Genomic DNA, 20,725 nt, shown 5'->3' on the forward strand with positions numbered 1-20,725 from the left:
ATGAGCCGTCGGCCCAACTACATGATCCAGATGGAGCGTTCGGCGATTGTTCCCCCATTTGAGTTTTTCTGATGTCATTTAGGTTTGGTTCAAGAACCGCCGAGCACCAGTGCGGCGGGTCAAACCTGCCACAGCAGCGGAGAACAAAGCCTTCGGCCCCGCCCCCACCCCCACCCCCGACGCACCTGAACGCATTATCATCGTCCTCCCGACAAGCAAAACATTTGCGTTTGGCTCAGTCCCGAGCGCAGTCGCGTCCGCGCTCACCTCCGGCCCAAAGTCAGCCCCCCCCCCCCCCGTCAGGTGCTACGGGTCTGCGATGCCGCAAAAACAAGTCAAAGGAATGAAGAGGGAATCAGGAAATAAAAACAACACCAACATCAAATATTTTATTTGGGCTACTATTGACCGAATGGCAGAAGTTGCTCCTATGAGTGGATGCGTTTCCATGCTAAAGACAACGTGAGTAGATGAGCAAGTCCACGGGGATCACAGTGCACAGCATGCAGTCAACCAGAGGGACGCACCGATGCACACTCGCACATCAGACGGAAAGAAGAAGAAGAAGAACTCGGAACCAGAAGCCCACTCGGCGATCTTCTCAAATAATACGTACGCTGTTGTTAGCTTCGGCCTTTCGGGTTACGCTCATGAATAATGACGAGACGTCACATGAGCCGGACACGTTTGGCCGTACGCCGCTGGATGGCTCACCAGAGATACGACGAACCACAAACCCGCGACTCACCGCCGGCACCGAGTGGTCAAAGCAGAGGAAGTCCAATGCTGGAGAATGCGCCGAATTACGAGCGGATCCGGGATCGGGGCGGAGAGCGGCTGATGTCTCGAGTTGGGACGGTCCGAATGACCACAAGAGGGAACTTTCAAAGACATACTTGGGGTAACGTCCACTTGCCGAGGGCTTGGTCATCGGTGACGTTCGGAAGGCCTTCAGAAACATGCCATGCCGCTTGTTGGAGAGCAACAAAGGAGGTCGACGACGGGAAGCTGCCGTTTGGGGAATATCCGGAACAAAAAAGTTGAAACTCGCTCAAGAGTAAGGCGGCAACGTAAAGGCTGAAGGAGGACTTTTCAAATTGAAGCTTTGGCTCACTGAGCGGTTTCGGTCAAAACTTGGGACGGCCTTAGACTTGATTTCAACGAGGTCTACGATCGAGTCAATTCCAACAAGTTTCGCGATCAACTCATGGGATCCGGTGGATGGTCGGGATGGAGCCGCTCGCCGAAGGCCGAACAAAACTTGATGTTCTCTTCTGAGCACGCAGCAGACAAAAAGGATCAACGGATTTTTAAATATCCCCCGCCCCCTTCTCACATTGCCAAAGACGTCTCTGCGAAGAAGCTTTCAACTCTCGATCAACGCGCCGGCGCCTCCGGCACCGCGAGATGAAAAAAAGGAAACACGGAGCTAACGTTAGCCGAGCTAGGGAGGCGGGGTGCTAACCGCGAGAGAGGAGTTTGTGGGCGACTGCGGCGAGGGTTTCTTGAGCGGGAACGCGGAACATCTGCTCAACATTTCAACAAGGCACTACAGATTTCCAACGGCTAAGCGAGAAGAGTGCGAGGAAACACTGGAGAAGAAACGTGAGCTGAGAGCGAGGGACAAAAGGCTTTCACCAGGTTGGACAACGACAGTGATGGGTTTGCTGGAGGAGGAGAAGGGACGCGGGACGCAGTTAGGACCGCACCTCAGCTCGCAGCATCCACGGGAACCAACAGCAGAACAGCAACCTAAAGACAAGGATCCTCGGTCAAGTTGCCAGAACATTTAGTCCCTCCGGAGGTGACAAATGGTCTGGCGTACCTCGAAATGGAGCTCTCGGAGGTCAGATCTTTGGCAGAACGAACCGTGTTGAAGTTACGCTTGGGCTGGGACACTGCAACAAAACACCAAAAATGCCAATTCCCCTGCCAACCCCAGACCGGATGCGGCCGTCCATCAGGCCGTCGGGGGATACTCACTGGTGACTTGGTGGACTTTCTTCACCGCGGAGTTCTGTTCGTTCCGGGAGCCCTCCTTGGTTCCGCCGATCCTGAAGGAACGGCGACGGTGTAAAAACCGGACGCGTGACTTCACTTCGGCGGGCAGGAAACGCCTTACCTCTGGACCCGGGAGGGTGGGGCAAACACGCCGTATTTGGGGAGGCAGCTAAAGTAGCGCACCCCGAACACGGAGCCGTCGTGTTTGCCGGTGGGCTGGTCCAGCTCCACGCCGAACCATAAACCTTGCGGGATGGAAATGTGACATGAGCTATTAGCATTCGAAACCTCCGGCGTGAGAAACGGACTCGGCTCAATGCGAATCAAGCCGGCGAAACCAAAGCCGGCGATGTGCGAGACTTCTGAGAAACATGTAAGAATGTCCAGAGGTTTTGCCATTTTTCCATCACTTTGCAGTGTCTGACCTGGCGCAAAGTCTGTTTTTCCAAAGAAGCGCACAACGCCCTGCTTCTGCCCGGCCACCAAGACCTGATCCCCAACCTCAGCGTTCAGTCCTTCTGGGTCCAGACTAACGACTGACGACTTCTTTTTCAGGGCTGCCAACAGACAACACACACACACACACACACACACACACATTCTTGGGAACTGAACCCACACCGCTTGTTCCCAAGTCAGGCCAGTGTACCACGAGACCGCCAGTGACTGGAACTAAAATGATACCCGATGTCCGTCTTGCCTTTTTCCTTTTTCCCTTTCTTGGTCTTCCCGGCGAGGCGCGAGGCCAGGTCCATGCGGGGGGTCCTAGGCGTGGAGGTGACGGAGGAAAGGTTCTGTTCCGCAGACCTGGAGATCTTTGACACCGGAGCAAAGATCCCTGCGGACCAGAAGGGAGAAAACCACGGACACCTTCCGCATGCGTATCCTTCACGGCGGAGACAAAAAGCGGCGGCGGCGCGGGACTCGACGTTACCGAGTTTGGGCGGGCAGATGAAGTAGCGAACGCCGCCGACGCTGCCGTCGTTCTTTCCCTCCGGCTCGTCCAGCTCCACGCCGACCCATTGCCCGCTGGCGAACTCTGTGGTGCCGCAGAACCTCAGCGTCCCAGCCTGCAAGACGGGTACAACTCGCCGTCGGAAGGATGCTTCTCGGAGAAGAAAGCGGTCATTCCATTGTCGACGCGGGTCCGTCGAGTCGAGTGGTCCGGGATCAGACGCCGCGGAAGAGCAACCTGTTCGAGGATGCCTGTTCTTGCCTTCTGGAGTAAGTCATCCAGATTGAGACGAGAGAGCCCGTGGCGCTGGCGTTCGCACCGATTTAGAGACCGTCTAGTGAGGTTTTGTCGAAACGGGTGAAGAGAGGGAATGCTTCTCGGCAGTCGGCCACCGGACGCTTCTCCGGAGGCAAGCCGTCCGGTGTCAGAGACCGGGGAAGATTACCAAGCAAAATGTTCGGGGGACGGAAGCCCCCGGCGGTGGCGTTCTGACCCAATGGGTTGCGTCGGGATGTGAAGAGACAAAATTTCCAGTTGGGGAGGAGAAAACGAGGACCGACTTTTTTTGAATCTTTGGATTCATGGTGGAAATTGCTTTCGAGTCTCTCGGCAAAAGCCCGCGCGCTACACGTGCTTCTGACCTTCATGTCGTCCAGCACCACGCGCTCCCCCAGCTTCATGCCCAGCGAGGACAGCATCAGGTTGCCGGGAATGTTGTCGTAGTTGGGCAGCGTGGCTCTGGGAAGGTTGCAGCTCAGCGGAACGGCGTCCAGGAGCAGCCGCTTCAGCTCTTTGGCCGCCATGGCCGCCTCGGCCTTGTCCAGGCTCATGTCCATGGGGTCAGGGACCACCTCGCCGGGGACCTGGCCGTTCTCGTTCTGCGGAGAAGAAAAGCGCCGTCTGGCGATCTGAGTTTTGCTTGACGTTTTGGACTCGCCTCGCATTGCGTTTTGATCGGACGACGTTTGGCATGGCGTGATCTGGACTTTTCCGGTTGCCCTGGATTCGTCTCCAGCGGGAGCCCTTGCTCGCCGTCCGCTCCCGTCTTATCTAGGTGTGCCTCGCCGTCTCATGGGAGCCCGGTTTTCATTCGCTCGGATCCCGTCTACGTGCAAACGAGTAGGAATCTTTCTGCGAAGGCATCGTTTTTGGAATCGGGCTCCCAGAGCGAATCGCTTTCAAAGTGCTGCCCCTGACATTTCCATGTCAGCAGCACACTCGTACGTTTCCTGAGACCGTGGCGCGGTCGGCCCGGTTCTCGCGCGACCGGCGCCAACGACAAATGTGGCTGACCGTGTCAGATATTCTTGTCCCAGCCGGGCACGGGGGCTTCCATTTCGATCCAGAAGTTGTCAATCTTGTCGGCCTGCTGCCGCTGCCATTCTGTGGCATCTCGGTGCCGAGGAACGATGTCGAAGTGAGCTGAAAGGCCTTAGATTCAGATTCAGATTTGAGTCGTGCTTTGCCACACCTCCGACGGGCAAGCGTCACCCTTTTTGGGAAGCGCCTCAATGACTTTTTCGGGACTTGCGCCAAAAGCACCGGGCGGCGTGCCTTCCCTTGCTTGCTTTCTTGAGGTTGGGTCTGCCGGACTTTTGTCTGCGCTCCGCGACGACGGAACCCGTTGAGTGACGACATGCGCCATGTTTTCACCCGAATGGCTTTCAACGTTTGAACAAACGGAAGAAGAAGAAGAAGAAGCTCTGACCCGGACGGCGGGGTTGGCGCCGTGCTCCAGAAGACACTTGACTGCACCCAAACACAGGTTGGAGGCGGCGATGTGCAGAGCCGTCCCGTAGTGGAAGTCGCTGCACGTGGAGTTCAGAACTGCCGCGCAACGTGAACGGAAATGAGTTTGGCGGACAACTCGCCGACCCCGATGATCCGTCGCGAGTCTACCTCTGGGTCTGGCGGCCTTCAGCAGGACCCGGACCAGTTCGGGAACGTCAAAGTAGGCGGCGTAGTGCAGAGCGTTCATGTTGGTCCAACGGCTCCTCAAGCTCACGTCGGCGCCCAGCGACATCAGCTGGCTGGTCAGGCGCAGCGCCGCCGCCGGGTCGCCTATGCGCAGGCGAAACGGCAAACTAACGCGTGCGCACAACCTCTTTTGCGACGCCAAAACCGGAGACTAGGTCTCACCAACGCCGTGCGCGCCAGCCTTGCAGCTGTAGTGGAGAAGCGTCATGTCCGTCAATCCGTCACGGTCATTCACGTGGCAACCGCGTTTCAGGATCTGGTAGACACACCCAAGCAGACACGCGCATACTTTGGATCGGCCTTGAAGTTGAATTTTGGGGCGAGTGTCCCAACTCCGCCCGATGTCACTCGAGTGTCGTTCATTGTCAGGTTTCTGCTGAGTCGCGACAGAGCCCGCCTCGCTGGATTCCAACCTCTCCGCTCTGGTGCTTTTCTAGGCCACGCCAGGATTTCAACACGTGGAGCGCGACGCGTCATCGCCTCTTTTGCTTCGCGGCCGTCGCCCCGAACGAGCGACTGCGCCGAGCCGAGGGCGCCCTCACCTCGTTGCCGATGACGTCGATCTTGTGCTGCACCTGGGGAACCCACTGACGCATGATGGCGAACAGCTCCGGGATGGTGGTCCGGGGGTCCGTGAGGATCTCCAGACAGGCCGGGTCATTGGGATCGAAGAAGGTGAAGGCTGGACGCCGGAGAGAAATGCAAAGTCGACGTTACAAACACGTACAAACAAACAAAGAGAGGACGAGCGGGGGTGGGAGTCGGAGCGCTGGACGCTTCCCGTCACGTGGCTAAGGTGGCATGCACTACCGAAGTCCTTGGTGTGGCGCACCGTAGTCTTTGGGAAGGGGCGCCTGCGCAGAAGGGTGCACCATGGCCCGACGTCGGGTCTCGCGGACCGGACTCTGGAGCGCGGACACAGACGGCGGCTCGCCCTCGTCGGGCGCGCCGTCACCTTCTCTGCCCGAGGACTCGTCGCCCAGCGGCTGCCGCTGCCCCTCGTCCTCATGCTCCCCGGCGCGCTCGTCTTCATCTTGGGCTCTTTCTCCGCCCTCCTCGTCCTCCTCTTCTTCCTCCGTCATCTCCTCATCCTCCTCTCTTTGGACCCTGCCGTCCTCCTGCTCCTCGCGGTCGTGCCTTTCCTTCTCCTGCATCTCCAGGCTCTCCTCTTTCGTCATGGCTGCGGGTGAGAGCTGGTAAAGTGGAGGGGAAAAAAAAAAAAAACGCCGTCGTGCATCGCGTGAAACATGCAAGTAGACACACTTGATTTGCTTTGGTGCGGCACCAAAACTGATTTGGTGGGCCAGCTCTGGCCATGATGGAAAGAGACAAACAAACTGAAGAATTGCTCACCCGTGTTTGATTTTGCATTCACTTACTGAATAGTAAGTACAAAGAACCCAAAGCTGAACGAGTGTCAACGGTGACAAAAACCTTTGCTCGCTCAGCGCTTCCACAAACACGTCTTTTGTCTTAGTCCGTCACGGCTCCTCATTGGAAGTCGGCGGTGCACTTAGCAAACGGACAGCAAGCCCCGTGGAATCCAAACGGCAGCCCCTCCCTTCACAATGCAAATGTCCATCGTGTTTGCACGCAAGAAATCAGCGAGCTGTCACTTTGGAAGCAGGAAAGCTCTTGCGGCCCTCGGTGCTTTCCTTGGACCCCAAGCTGGCTCATGCGAGCTTAAAATGCAATCTCCAAAGGCAAACGGCACTGTTGACAATCATTCTGCTGGTATCTCAAGTTGGCCAGGCAAGTCGGAGCAAAGAAGAAAAATGACGGCTCGTATCTCGAAACACCTCATTCGGGTCACGCGTATTCCCAAGGCATCGCTTCAAGTTCTTGTTTACACCTCAAGCTCAGCCTGCTTGCATTTTGCTCCCGATGACAACAAAAGATCCACGATGGAGACAAACGCGAGGAAACGGATTACAAACATACAGATGGAAAATAAGTCCACGTGCATATTCTTCTTCTATTTTCATATGCGCATCCTGTGCATATGAAGGCCGTGGCTCCCCCTCCCCCTCCTTTCAGCTTCCATTTTACATCCCCGGGAAACGTCGCTACAAATAAACACAAACACGCGCCGCGTGTATCCTCGTGTGCTCTTCTCATTTTAAACCGTTGGTGATTTGGCTGGCCAACAAAACATTTGTCAACGAGACGCTTCGAAGGCCAACGTGCGCAGCAAAAAACGCACAGCCAAAAATCAAGTGCAAGCGCACGCTCGCGCGATCATCAGGATATATGATGAGAACCGACACTGTCTTTCTTTGCAAGATGCTTTGTGACGCGAAAACAACGAGGGTTTTTTTTCTATTTGATCAAGCTTTCGTGTTCCCCATCATCGTCGTGACACGGTAACAACGCGCATCCGCGAGCACGCCGGACGCGACCACCAATCGGCGAATTTAAAGAAAAAAGATGCTTAGAATATACAGATAGATTTTTTTTTTGGTTTACCTGAAAACAAGCCACTTGCTGCTAAATGTCGACGTACGATCCGTTCTCACAACAACAATGATGATGATGTGCAGGAGGAGGAGGAAGAAGAGGATGGTTGTGAATGGCAATGATCCTGGATCTCTCTCTCTCTCTCTCTCTCTCTCTCGACTACCCCTCTCGTCATCCGAAATATACTCTGACGTTTTTAGACCAAAGGTTTTCTGTTCATTCAAAATAGCTGACATTAATTTAAAAAAAATAGGAGTCACTAGTGAGACGAATTTTATTACGCGCGCGCAGACTTCATAACCGCGGATCGTTTCTGCTCTTTTTATTCCACGCACATGCATTAATTAAATCACACTGTCAAGCAAGAAAGGAATGAATGGTCCCGTCATATAAATTAATATTTGATCATACATACCACCGTTTTGCCGTAATGTATAGAAAAAAATCGCTCTGCAAATGTAAGATTTATGTTTGTATAATCTAGACAAAACACATTTTAGGTGGGATTGGGGGATTTTGCCCTCAACCAACATGGAAGAATTGTGACGTCCTTGCTTCCGATTGGCCAGGACAGTTCGAGTACGCCCACCAGAGGCCCCCCGCCATCGCTGAGAGGTTGTCGCTGCCCTCACTCACAAGCGCGACCAATCGGGCGCGTTTGTCCTTTAGCTCCGAGTGGAAGACGCGAAAGCGCTCGCCGGCGACCGCCATTCAAAATGTCGGCTACGTGTATGTTCCCCATGTGTGTGCGAGCGAGCCGGGGCCTCTTCAGGCTTCGGAGCCGGGTGGCGGGCACCTCGTCGCCCGCCACGGTGGCCGTCGTACGCACGCTGTCTACGGGCAAACCGCCGGCCGGGCACGACGGTGCGACGAGTGGTCTGGCCCAGGCGATTCTCCAGGAGCGGCTTCAACAGCAGAGTCAGGTGAGGCGCTTCGGGTGCTACTGCTAGCGTGCTAGCACTGTCACCAACTGCAATTCAAAGTGTTTCTGCGTGTTTAACCGCGAGAAGAGCAAACTGTATCCCCCCCCTCCACACACACACACACACACACACACCAGTGTTGCTGTGTGTGAAGGCAGTATCGACGAGTGATGACAACTGGCAGACATTTAAAAGTATCCGTGTGCCAATTCATCATGACTGTTGGAAGGTCCTTATAAAATGACGCGCTCGCTTCGATGTGTTGTGTTAGCGCCTACATTTGATTGGCGTGAAGGTTAGGAACACAGCAGTGCCCTCCCCTTCGGTGTCCTCTGTCCCATTTCTTGCGATAGTTACAGCCCTCTTCCTTAGTCCACTCACTTGTCTTGAATAAGGAGGTGCAGTAAACTGAGACGGCACAATTCATGGAAATTCAGTGGCCATCGCAACTTTGGCCGCCATGTTCAAATGAAGCCGATCGTCAGCGACGTTTCCATTTCAAATGCGGGCTGTGCCGCATCTCGAATCGAGCCAAGTGAAGCGTACCCTGCCGAGTCACGGCCGGAGAAGAAAGTCGAAACGCATCGGAGATGAGGAGCTGCTGCTGCCCGGACTCGTGCGGATTCGGGGCAAGCGTTGTTCAACTGGAGAAGAGGAGACTAACCCAAGCGACTAACACCTCACGTGTGGTGATGCAGGGTCAGCCTCCTCCCGCCGAGGCCGTCGAAGCCGCCGCCGCCGTCGGCGAGCAGGCGGCCGGTGACAAGAAGCAGAAGGAGAACACTGCCTACGCCAAGAAAATGGTGCTGAGGTTGGCGGGCCTGATGGGCCTGGGCGGCGCCGTCAGCATCATCTACGTTTTTGGTGAGCGCCCCCCCCCCCCCTCGCCGTCCGGCCTCTCTCCTGCCCTCTTGCATCTGTAATGTTGGCGTCTTTCGAGCAGATATGCGCTCTGGGTGAAGCGAGCCTGAAATGCGGGTGTTCCCTTGTCAAAGCCGGACACCCGCATCTTCTCTTGTTGACTTAAGGCCCGTCTCGAAAAAAATCCATAGTTGTGAGTCAAATTGATGCCTTGAAGCATGAAGCATGAAAAGGACAATGTCTCGTTTGTAAATTTGACACAATAAATGTTTTCCCGAAGTGAGATCCTGGCGAACGATAAAGGCGCAAGTGTGACGTCACTTCAAGGACAACAATCGCAAGGCTTGCGATGGAAAAAGTATGCTTGAAACGGTTTCAGCCCCAAGTACTACTCAAACGTTGGCTTCACACTTGGCCTTTAAAGAAAGAGTTTATTTTTGCTCGCCTGGAATTAAGGGAAGCCCGAAAGTGGCGCGCTGCCGTCTTTGGGGAGCATCATTTGGGAAATGCATCATGAGCCGGGTGGCATCCATTCCATTCACGTTGAATCAAAACGTCAAACGTTCCAATTGAACGGCGGGCCCGACTTGTCAGGTGTTGAATTGATGGACTTGGGTGCGTGGGGGGGGGAAAAATGTCACGTATTTTGTCTTTTTGCTTCATTTTCAGGGACCAATTCAGTGGACGAACAAGGCAATCGGGTAGGTCTCAAGCACACGCAAAGAAAAAAGACAACCAATTACAGAAGTGTTTTCCTTTCATGCGCTGATGGGACCCCTCCCACAACAACCCCCCCCCCACCCCCACCCCACCCGACACGCGCAGCACACTTCTCTCGCTTTTTGTCCCACGCGGCCGCGCCGGCTGGCGCGTACGTGCGACGCGGGCCCCTTTGAGGCGGGCGTGACGATTTTGGCGTGACTCGACTTTTATTTGCGCCTCGGGCGGTGACGTCGGGAAAGGGGGGGGGGCATCAAAGGGACCAAATTATCCCGATCGGCCCACTTACGGCACTTGAGTTCAAAGGGCACACTTTTCACACGCGCCGCGGCGCATCCTTTTGTTGCCGAAAAGGCTTCCCGCTTGGCTTTGAAGCCAGCGCTGTGTGAAACCTTTTATTTGGCCCCCCAAACACGCGCCGGGTTTCTTTCGATCGGTGCGCGTTTCCGTCTTGATTTCTGTGCTGAATGCACGAGCCGGAAACGGGAGAGATGCATCGACTGGCGGAGCTGTTTGGAACGGCCGCTGGCGGCGTCTTTCCTTTTTCTCGGCGCTCGACGTCATCGCGGAGGGTGACGACGTCTCTGTCGGCGTTTTGCTCCAAACGGGCTCTGCTCGGGCCGCAGCCATCTGTCATTCTCCGTTCTGCGCGGTGGCTCTTTGCCCTCGACGCCTTTTGGGAGAAAAATTGACTCCAACCTTGAACACTTCAGAAAAGACGGCCCAAGAGGTCGTCGAGAATATTAAATAAAAATTCTATTTTGGCACTGTTACGCACTGTGACCTTTTCCTTCTGTGAAACAAGACTTTTTGATAAAACAAAAACAGCACCAACTAAAAAAAGACCGCTTTTGTCCCAAACTAAAAGGCTTTATTGTCAGAAGTCTAAAGCCCCCCCCCCCCATAATCGGCACACAAAACAAAAGAAGACTCTTTCTTCCAGGAGAAGATAAGGCTTCCTTGGTTCTTGTAAAATTGTGACTCAATTGCTGGGAAAATCTAAATTCTGCTTTCTTTGAAGACGACTTGAGGGAAAAGACATTTTTTTGTAAATCGATCGGCTTTTGTTCGCCCCGGTGACGCCTAACTGCCGAGCGGGTGGGGAGGCTTCGACTGGGCGTCGGTGATCCGGAGAGGGGATGACGACCCAATCGGACGTCGCCCGTCGGGATTCCGCTCCGATGGTTCTGGACATTTGCGCCCAGCGAGCGGGCTCGCCGCTCCCAAGATTTCTCGGTGGAGCGAGCGGGTTCAGACCCGCCCTCCCTCCGCGCAGCCTTTTCATCTCGTTTGAGGGACTAGGACAGGGGTGGGCAAACTACGGCCCGCGGGCCAAATCCGGCCCGCCGGTCTTTTTAATTCGGCCCGTCGAAGGTTGGTACGCAATTAAGGTTCGATGTCAACGACTGCATTCGTTTCATTTGGACTTGTAATGACAGGCATTTCAACGCCGGGTGGCGCAGTTACTTGAAGTTGCAGAGCATAGGGAGGAAGGGGGAGACCATACGGAAGCCCGCAGTAGCGCCAAGTCGAGCAAATCCCGTTCGATACGACGGAATAATGTACTCTTAAAGTCTGAAAAACGTGCCAAAAAATGCAAAATACTGCTTTTTAAATAAAGAAATCCAATTCATATTATGTCGAATTTCGTTCACCCTTTTGATCCGGCCCTCCATAATATTTTCTGGTTGTCATGTGGCCCTACGCAAAAAATAATTGCCCACCCGTGGACTAGGATCTCATTCGGACAAACGTTGCGCCGTCCAATGGCGCGTCAGACGTCGCCCCCTCGGCGTCCGTGGCCGGTCATCCTCCCATCTGCGGCCCCTTCTCAAGGTTTCTGGCTTTTTTACCCAGATGGGCTTTTGGGAGTTTTTCCTTGGCCCCCTGAGGGCTGAGCTCAAGGGAGGTGGTGAATGCACGAATACCACCCCTTCGGACTGTTTGGGATGAAGGGCGGAGAGAAATGGTTGTGACTTGACTTGGCATCGGCTTTTGGTCAACGGAAGCGTCAAGTAGGTGCGTTTCCATCCAGCGAGCGCTCCCATCCGCAAGAGCGTTGGAGCGCACGTGCTAACGAGGTGACGAGAACTCATTCTCGCGGCGCCGTGATGCAAATGCCGTCGTGTGCCGGTCGCACCTCGGGGCTGCCCAAGCGTCGCTGATGGGGGGCGGGGGGGCTGCGGGAACGCGTCTCCCCCGCTCTCACCGCGCCGAGTTCGCGCCGCTTGCTGGCCGAGTCGGTATTTCATCAAATAAAAACTCGGGAGCCGCTCCTGCCGTCGGTGTTCCCGCCGATCTTTAAAAGAGTCTTACGCTGGGTTGCGTGCAGAGGGAGGGGTCGCGCCATCTCGCTTGTCCATCAGGTTGCGCCAAAGCTCAGCGCCGTCCTGGCTCACAGCTCGGCAGCTGGAAACAAGTCGATCCATAAACGGGATTACGTCGTTGGCGTTTTCGAGGAACCTCAGTGAAATGGCGCCCGAATGGGGAGCACATTTGGACGACTTCACCAAAAAGGGAAAAACGTGCCGTTGTACGCGTGCGGATGTGCGAGCCGATTCGGATTATTATTATTTTTTTTAGGATGCCCTGATCCCAAACTCTGCACAGTCTTGCGTCTTTTCCGCTCTCGGCTCACATTTCGGCGCAAAATCCCGCGATATGGCGAAAAATCGGAGACGGCCAAAATGTGGAGCGCCATTCTCAAGGGAGGACCCTTCCGTGGCGTCGGTCTGTGGCGTCACTCGCGGCCGTGTCCGTTGGGTTGCCACGCTGGAACCCCCCCCCCCCCCCCCCCCCAAAAAAAACACCCTCGAGATGCGTTGCTAGCATGTTTTGGCCACGCCCTCTTTCTTCCTTCTACCGCTGCTACTTCATCAAAGTCGCTTCCTACTCTTCTTCTCTCCATAAAAAGACAACACAAAGGCCCATGGCGCCAACTTGACCCTTTTGTTTGGCACGCACACACTCGTTTTTCTAATGGTTGCTCGTTTTTCTGTGTCTTGCAGATTCCAGATGAGTTTGACAAAGGTGAGTGTGACCGCGTTCCTCTTTTTGTTGGACGCCGCTGTCACAAAAGACCTTATCTCGTCCTTTTGATCAATTTGCCGCTTTGGGATTGCAAGTCCACCATCTTGTTGCGTTCTATTTTTCTCTATTCTTTCCCCACATTTGCCGCATCCGCCGGCGCCAGCGGATGCACGCGAGCGGCGAGGGGTCGTCGGTGCGGAAAACGTCGGCGCTTTCCCCGCCCCTCTGGCGAGTATTTGGAAAAGACGGGAGCACGATAAGAAAAGGTCGAGCGATGATTCATTGGCCAGTTTGAGCCCTTTCCAAAATCATCCTCGGCGCGGGCCGCGGCTTTGCCCATTGAACCGCCGGTGCAGCGTTTGTCCACGAGAGGGCGCTCTGACGCCACTTTGGCACACCCGCATTTTACGTCGGCGCCAGGGAAGCTCCTGACTATGCCCAAATGTTCTGCGGTTGAACCCGGAATGAAAAAAGAATCAACTGGCCAATCCATTCAAGTGGGTGACGGCGGTGCGCTTGCGCGCGCGTGTGGGAGTGTGCGTATTGTTGAAGTGAGCGCGCGCGTCAACGCGGCAAAGTTGTCGTTCTCCCACAAAGCTCCGGAACATTCCTGCTCCGATTTCATTCGGTGGTCACGTGGGCAACATAAACATGGCACGCACGTGGACACGAGGGGAGGGGGGAGGGGGCGTTTGCGGGCCACGTCGAAAACATGCCGCGGACGACGAAGGAGGAGGCGGCGGAGGCCGGGCCCGCGTCGCACCTCCGTCGCCTCGTTTGGCTCGAACGGCCGTCGTCTCTTTCAGAGCCTCCGGTGGTCCAGCAGCTGAAGAGAACCGTCAAGTACTTCCAGGACTACAGACAGGTGGGTGGGCCGCGGATCTCCCTCGGCGGAGCGGAGCGCGCGCTCCCCGAGATGGTCAGCTCTCGCCCTTGATGCCGCCAGATGATCATCGAGCCCACCAGCCCCAAATTGCTGCCGGACCCCGTGAAGGAGCCGTACTACCAACCTCCGTACACGCTGGTGCTGGAGCTCACGGACGTGCTGCTGCACCCGGAGTGGTCGGTACGTCTGCGCTCGAGCGCTCCGGTCCCCTTCTGGTTTAGTCGTTGGGCCCGGTCTTCTTTGCTCACGTCTGCTTTGCTTCCGTTCCGATCTGGTCTCGTCCCGTCCTGTACGGGCCCCCTCCACGCACATACCGTGCTTTTGGCGATATTTTCCAAGGCGCGCGCCGGTATCGGACTGTGACGGCATGATAAAGCCCAGCGCCGTCACAGTATTCCAATGATAGCTCGAAAAGCTAGCACATTTTGAAATGTGGGAGGGGTTCTTATTTTTCTATCGAGTCTACTTTGTTTTTCAATCGCCGAGCGCATATTTGCCGTTTATCAAAGTCATCTCCAAGAAAGCGGCTTTCTTGGAGAGAACGGAAGATGGCCGTCTTTTGCTCGCCATTTGCCGGACGGACAGAGCGCCGCGGATGAGTCGCTCTCGAATTGGTGTTCCTTTGCGTAACTGACAGCTGGCAGTTGAAATGGCGCTTTGTCAGCGGGTCTCCTCATAGGGGGCCATTTTGGGGATGTTGTTTTTGCACCGTGCACGTTTTGCTTCGACTTGCCAGCGCAAACCGGAATCCTCAGCAAACAAAAGGCGGCTCGCGGCTGAAGTCGACTGGAAAAATAAACGGGAAAGAAAGACATTTCGACCCCGCGTCCTGCGTGTCAAACGTGGCCTTCTGCTCGCTAGCTTCATGCTAGCGTCCGATCCGCGCTAACGATGAGCATTCGCATTCGCACCCTTTGAAGCAACGGATGTCTGCGCTTCCGCTTCCGTTGAACGAATTGCGCGCTTGCACCGCAACCGTCTCTTGGGACTCGTTCCTCTCGTCTGATTCCCCGAGTCGCACTCGACGGCCAAAGTGTAACGGCGTGCGCTTGGTGCGCGCGCTTCCAGCTGGCAACCGGCTGGCGCTTCAAGAAACGTCCCGGCATCGACTACCTGTTCCAACAGCTGGCGCCGCTCTACGAGATCATCATCTTCACCGCCGAGACCGGCATGGTGAGCTGCGATCACGCGCACACGCACACACACACTCCCCTTGGCCAAAATCATCCTGGAGTGACAAGGCCACCGACGTTGAGCTGGAAGCATGCGCTCCGTTGGCCTCTGCTTTTATTGTTTTCCAGTTGGAGGTGTCGCAAAAGCAGAGCAATTGTGAGCAACAAATGCAGACTTGTACTTTCGTTTCATTTGGTGCTTGCAAAGAGTGTTTTTCTGTCTCCCAAAAATGTTTCCAGTAAGTCTAAAGGGAAGCGTTTTGAGGACTCAAACTATGTTCAAAAAATGTTGTGCCTTTTTTTTTTAATGTATTTTTGGATGTACGGTGCCATGAAAAAGTATTTGCCCTCCTGTCAAATTGGTACTTTTCCCACGTTAATAGAGCATCAAAAAAATGTCGATGTCAAAGATGACCCAAGGAAACAAACTGCGGTCTTTAAATTAACTCGCCGGAACCCTATGTGCTGAGATGTGACTGTTACTATTCCTTTTTTTTTTTTTAATCGAGGTCTGATTTTACTTGCTGCAAAGCACTTTGTATGCCGCCGCGGTTGCTTTTAAAGTGTCATCGGTGCGAGTTGAAGGTCTTTTGTGCACCCAGACGGCGTACCCTTTGATCGACGGCATCGACCCTCAGGGTTTTGTCCTGTATCGCCTCTTCCGAGACGCCACGCGCTACATGGACGGACATCATGTCAAGGTGCGTTGAATCGGCATCGCCATCGGTCGCTCGCGTTGCTCAAGAGGTGGCCTGGGAACTGACTGCCACACGGCTAGCGTTAGCGCCGGGGGGTGTTCCCATCGGGGGTTGTACTGCACGCCGCCCGTTCCGACGGCGATCGTCCACGAGGCCGCAAAAAATCCGTACGCCTTTCACGCTACGATTCCGTTGGCGTCACACGCGGAGTGTCGAGGAAAGGCAGAGGAGACGCTTCACTTGACGCAGGTCGCAAAGCACGAGCCTCCGCCGCTCAGGCCGATGCCTTGCGTCGATCGGCATGACCGATCGCTGGTAGCGCCCCCTAATTAGCACCGTATCGAGGTGAGTCGAGGAGTTTCCTTTTGAGAAAAAGTCCTGCTTTGGTGCCAGAGAACTATGTTGAAGTAAGTTGAGGAGTTTGTTTTTGGATCAAAGTAGTGCTTTGGCGGTGGCGCAACGACAGAATGCTGGTGCGGGACGTCTCTCCTTTAAAAACGATGGCCGCCCGGCCGATTAGCGTCTCTCGGCGTACGGTTGAATCGGCTGTCCGCGGACGCGTCGGCTCCTCGGAAGCCACCTGACCCGGCGCGTCTCGCTCCCCCCCGGCGGGCCATCTTCCCAAGGCGGGCTCCCGGAGCCCGCGCCGAATCGGCGTCTCTCGAAACGACATCCTGCCATTGTTCGTCGGCTGGCATCCTGCCATCGCCGCCGCGGGCGAGGAGCGACGCGGCGCTCGGATGAACGGCGACTGCGGCCTTTGGCGCTTCCGCCCAAAGCGCAACGCTCAGCGATTGTCTCGGGGTCAGCGAGAGCCGCCGTCGGTGATCGGAAGGACGCCTTATCTGGTCTCCGCCAGGCGTCGCACCTTGAGAAGGGAGGCGAGCTCGCGGGCCGCGCTCCGTCCGCAATCTTTTTGCTCGATGGCGTTTGCCGACGATGCGCTCGTCGGCATCCCGGAGTCGTTCCCGCTACGCGGCATTTAGGACAAGAATGCGTGTCGCCGTCACGCCACGAATTGGTTTCGGAGCACGTGCGTCATCTTTTGGGCCCGCCGATGTGCAAGGGGGGTGGGCCTCTTGTCCGGGGGGGGGACAACCATTGCTGTTGTCTTGATTGGTTTTGGGTCCCCATCTCGTAGTATTTTCATTTACTGGTTCGCTTTTGTCTGGCTTAGTTTTCATTTGCTATGATTTTGCTGTCGAATGTTTGGTTTTTTTGGGCGGGGGGGTGTCATTTGCTGTTCATTATTTGTTTGTTTTTGCAATTTGCTGCCGTTTATTTTTTGTTTTGCTGTGCGATCTTACTTTGTGTGTTTTGGGGGTTTTAATGTGGTCAACGACAGCCAGCGCGACTCTCCATGTGCGCGTGTTCGTTTTTGTGCGTTTATTGAAATGCGTTCCGTGTCGCGCGCTCTCAGGATGTGTCGTGTCTGAACCGCGACGGCAGCAAGGTGATCGTGGTGGACTGCAAGCGCGAAGCCTTCCGCCTGCAGCCGTTCAACGGGATGGCGCTCAAGAAGTGGGACGGCAACTCGGACGACCGCGCGCTCTACGACCTCGCCAGCTTCCTCAAGAGTAAGCGCGCGCGCCCGGCCGGCCGTTAGCGCGGCGAGCGCCAGCTGACGACCGCTTTGTGCTCTCCGGCAGCCATCGCGCTGAGCGGCGTGGACGACGTGCGCTCGGTGCTGGAGAACTACGCCGCCGAGGACGACCCCATCGAGGCCTTCAAGCGCAGGCAGGCGCAGCTGGCGCAGGTGGGCGCCGCGCCTCCGCTTACGGACGGCGGCCCGGTCGCCACTCAAGCATGTCGATAAGTGGCGGACATTTCAACGAGCGGCGTTCGTGTGTGCAGGAGGAGGAGCAGCGCGTGGGCGAGCGGTCGCAGCAGAAGAAATCGGGCCTGTCTCTGGGCTCCATCGCGTCGCGCTTTTGGCGTTCCAAGCAGCAGTGAGCGAGCGGGCGGCCGAGACGCCTTGACGGACCCCCCGATCAAAACGCTCGCTGCTTTTTTGGGGCGACCGCAGCTTTGGCTGGCCCCTCCCCCTCCAGGGAATGGAGCGTCTCATTGGATTGGGAGGCTCGGGGGGGGGGGGGGGTCGAAACCGGCCGCCCCTTCGGATCTGACCGGGCCTCTGCCAAATCGTCAGTAAAGACAAACGACCGACAAAATGGACACCGTCGCAGTGACTGCAACAAAGATGGTGGCCGATGATGTCATCACAAGCAAACAAGATGGCGACGACGCCGTCTTATCACGTGACCGCTTCTTGTCAGAACCAGTTTTCTTCTCTGCTCGTGTGGTTTTTTTTTTAATGAACATTTCCATCTACACCGGCTCGACGCGTCATCTTCCAGGTCGTCTTGTTCTGTTTTTTGTCACTTGTTTGTATGTTGGAAGATGACATCAATTAAAAAGTCAAAGAAGTCTGTCTCCCTAAGGCCCAATTTTTTTTTTTCTTTTATCGCTACTTGGCAGAAACTTAAAAGATGTTCACGTTTGGGCATAGGACGAGATGTCGTTTCGGGCAGTCAAAATGTGGTCAATTTCATCCGCAAGCGCAAATGTCGCCAAAACGCGGGTGCGAACCTCTTCTTTCAAAGTTTGCTCAAATTGGGGCAGAAGGCTCGCTCGTCCTCCCTGTTCAGTTCATTTTGGGCAAAAAAAAATGTCACGTCCGCATTCGGTCAATTTCAAGTGCAAGCATCTCGTGTCCAAATGGGTTCAAAGCTCCTTTGTCCAAATTTGGTCAATTTGAGGCGGAAACCACTCCGGTCCCAATTTGGTCAAAGTCACGGCGAGTGCTAAATGCCTCCGACGGGCTAACGCAAGTCGTCGTCTCCTGCCACGCGCGCTGCAGGCCTTCCTTCGAGCAAACGCTTGTGACTTTTCTCGTCGCTCTTCATTGCGCTGCATGTCGTTCGGGATAGCTCGGTGCTGCCCTGGCATGCGGTGGCAGGAGGCGGTACTGTGGCGCAAACCTGAAGCGCCGCGTGTCGGCAGGAATCCGCACCTGGCCAGGAATCTTGCGGGAAGGCAGTCGCGCGTCCCGCTGGCTCTCGCGGTCGTCAACTTTTTTGTTGTTGCCGTTTGTACTTGCCGCCGCGGGCGTGAGGCTCGCACGCACGGCGCCGTACAAGTTGCGCTCGCAGTTCTTTTATAGTCGCGTAAAGTTTGGTGCAAAAGCTCGTTAAGGCAGAGCCAATTAAACGCAGAAGAATGTTGGAGGCCTTTGATCATCTGGCCGCGGTCTGCTTGGGAACGATGACATCACATCTTCACTTTCTGCTTTTGTCTACGTTGGACGGCTGCTGTCACGTCTGAGGCATCATGGGAAAAAAAATCATCAAAAATGACAAACAACGTCGACTTACTTCAGGTTCCGATGCGTTCGTATAATGCGAGGCCAAATGACCAAAAAAAAAAAAAAAAGCATCGTAAAGTTTCAACCCTCTCCTTGATTGAAAGTTGCCGCTTGCTCTCATTTGTGGTGCCGAGCAGAAAAACCAAACGGGGAAGCCGAAGTCGTCCACTTTGGTGAGAAGAGTTGCAGAATCAAATGAAGAGTAAAGGAGCGGGCTGTCAAACTCGCAGCTGATTGAAATGATCTGATCATCAGCAAGCTCTGCGCAAGCCCGACGGTGATCGTGTTCATTCCAATCGGGTGTGTTGCAACAGGGCGACTTGGAAAACGTGCAGGGGCAGCTGCCCTCCAGGAACTGACTTTGACAACCCTGCCGTAAGGGAAGCGAGAAAAGACATTTTGCACGATGAAGCCAGACTGGTGGCTTGGAGTTTTTGTCGCGGCCGAGCCTTCAAGTGTCCACGTGGAGCGTGAACGTCACCAGACCCGGAAACGAGCCTCCGGGGACGCCCTTGGCAACGGGTAAAGGATTCATGTTTGGCTTGTCGATGTTGTCGCCCCCCCCCCCCCCCTTGCTGCTGCGTATGCCTGAAAGCTTAAAAAAAAAAAAAAAGACAACAGAAGGTGAGCGATCAAGAATGAGTCGATTCGGTTTCTGAGTTGTTTTGCTTGTTTGGGTCAATGGTTGCGCCGGTCCCGTCCGTCCATGAGAAAGTTCGGTTGAACCTGACAAATCAATGGATGGCGATTCTTTCGGGGTTAAAAGATGGGAGCACTGCCTGCTTTATGACAAAGGACACAAATTCAACATGCTAATCACCAACTGCAGCGGCTAAAAAGTGACACCTGCACGCTTTCACACTTTGCATTTTGTCGAAAGGCTTTCATATGATGGTCTTTCTCACCGAGACCTTTTGTTGTGCATGAGGGCTTGGCCAGGATTCCGTTGCAATTCGCCTTCGCGTCAACTGCAGTCCGCGAGATGGAAAAACAAAGCGAAAGCCTTTGTCGCGATTCGGCAGCAGCCGTCCCGACTCGTTGCCTTCTCGTCAATGATCACCAAGCGGCCGCAAACGAATCTCCAAGCCGAGTGCTTGTCTTCCTCTCGCGCTTGTGTTTCGCGGCCCGAGCGTTGCGCTCGGGCGTCCTCACGTGACAGCCGGAAGTGGCCCGAAGTGAATTCGGGTCCTCGTCTTGCGTCATGACGAAGGGCAACTTGGTGAAACGCTCCAGTTTTCAGTCGTAAAACTATTGTTGAGCGGAGCGGAGATGGCGACATTTCGTGCTTGAAGACGTCCACAAAAAAAAAAGATGGACGGGACGAGATTCCAAAAACCTCAACGAACCCCCCGCTCGCCGTCCGTTTGTTGGCCTCTTCTCACCTGACTTTTATGACTCGTCACGCGCGGTCACACCTCCGCAGACGTTCCCACGACACCCCGCCGGGCGGGAGGAGGAGGTCGGGGGAGACGCGAGGCCTTCACACGCCGCTTGCCTTTAGTGGAGCTTCACACCTTTCTTTCACGCGCCCTTGCCTGCCCACGCGCGAACAAAAGGGCGCGTGGCAAACGGGTTGCGAGGGGGGGGGGGGGGGGGACGATCAATGGGCAGATGGCGCGCCATCGAATACGCATCCGCGTTACTGGGCGCGCTCCCTCACTGCCTGTCGTGAATTGTCTTT

At 55.2% G+C, this 20,725-nt stretch overlaps 2 protein-coding genes across 5 annotated transcripts; one reads left to right on the forward strand and one right to left on the reverse strand.

Annotated features, from left to right (window-relative positions):
• Positions 1 to 375: 375 nt before the first annotated feature.
• clip3 (CAP-GLY domain containing linker protein 3) lies at positions 376 to 7,553 on the reverse strand. Of its 3 annotated transcripts, none has more exons than XM_086124705.1 (14): positions 7,400 to 7,553; positions 5,766 to 6,126; positions 5,476 to 5,615; positions 5,096 to 5,189; positions 4,856 to 5,017; positions 4,665 to 4,783; positions 3,598 to 3,834; positions 2,936 to 3,071; positions 2,702 to 2,839; positions 2,427 to 2,558; positions 2,123 to 2,246; positions 1,984 to 2,054; positions 1,826 to 1,898; positions 376 to 1,752 (listed from the first exon to the last, which is right to left on the reverse strand). In XM_086124705.1, exons 2-14 carry the CDS (start codon positions 6,109 to 6,111, stop codon positions 1,698 to 1,700), a joined length of 1,827 nt encoding a protein of 608 aa, XP_085980831.1. In that variant the 5' UTR covers positions 6,112 to 6,126; positions 7,400 to 7,553; the 3' UTR covers positions 376 to 1,697. The 3 variants fall into 3 exon arrangements, with proteins under 3 accessions (XP_085980831.1, XP_085980832.1, XP_085980833.1); XM_086124706.1 differs by having other exon boundaries at positions 5,766 to 6,113; positions 7,400 to 7,521; XM_086124707.1 differs by lacking the exon at positions 7,400 to 7,553 and having other exon boundaries at positions 5,744 to 6,107.
• timm50 (translocase of inner mitochondrial membrane 50 homolog (S. cerevisiae)) lies at positions 6,494 to 18,107 on the forward strand. 2 transcript variants are annotated; one of them, XM_086124720.1, is made up of 13 exons: positions 6,494 to 7,296; positions 7,891 to 8,313; positions 9,012 to 9,177; positions 9,844 to 9,875; positions 12,903 to 12,924; positions 13,088 to 13,190; positions 13,731 to 13,789; positions 13,871 to 13,990; positions 14,879 to 14,983; positions 15,585 to 15,683; positions 17,101 to 17,257; positions 17,330 to 17,436; positions 17,535 to 18,107. In XM_086124720.1, exons 2-13 carry the CDS (start codon positions 8,107 to 8,109, stop codon positions 17,657 to 17,659), a joined length of 1,302 nt encoding a protein of 433 aa, XP_085980846.1. In that variant the 5' UTR covers positions 6,494 to 7,296; positions 7,891 to 8,106; the 3' UTR covers positions 17,660 to 18,107. The 2 variants fall into 2 exon arrangements, with proteins under 2 accessions (XP_085980846.1, XP_085980847.1); XM_086124721.1 differs by lacking the exons at positions 6,494 to 7,296; positions 13,088 to 13,190 and having other exon boundaries at positions 7,911 to 8,313.
• The last annotated feature ends 2,618 nt before the right edge of the window (positions 18,108 to 20,725 follow it).

This window comes from Hippocampus guttulatus, chromosome 12 (genome assembly GCF_054856545.1).
Source record: "Hippocampus guttulatus isolate MCC_2025c chromosome 12, RoL_Hgut_1.0, whole genome shotgun sequence".
NCBI lineage: Eukaryota > Metazoa > Chordata > Actinopteri > Syngnathiformes > Syngnathidae > Hippocampus > Hippocampus guttulatus.

Bases quoted from the DNA above. Each gene is read 5' to 3' on its own strand.
- clip3 (XM_086124705.1), bottom strand. From the start codon at position 6,111: ATGACGAAAGAGGAGAGCCTGGAGATGCAGGAGAAGGAAAGGCACGAC. The intron at 4,784-4,855 runs GTAGACTCGCGA...GTTGCGCGGCAG, and splicing joins GAAGGCCGCCAGACCCAGAG to TTCTGAACTCCACGTGCAGC. The intron at 2,840-2,935 runs GTAACGTCGAGT...TCTGGTCCGCAG, and splicing joins CATCTGCCCGCCCAAACTCG to GGATCTTTGCTCCGGTGTCA.
- timm50 (XM_086124720.1), top strand. From the start codon at position 8,107: ATGTCGGCTACGTGTATGTTCCCCATGTGTGTGCGAGCGAGCCGGGGC. The intron at 9,876-12,902 runs GTAGGTCTCAAG...TGTGTCTTGCAG, and splicing joins TGGACGAACAAGGCAATCGG to ATTCCAGATGAGTTTGACAA. The intron at 12,925-13,087 runs GTGAGTGTGACC...CGCCGGCGCCAG, and splicing joins TCCAGATGAGTTTGACAAAG to CGGATGCACGCGAGCGGCGA.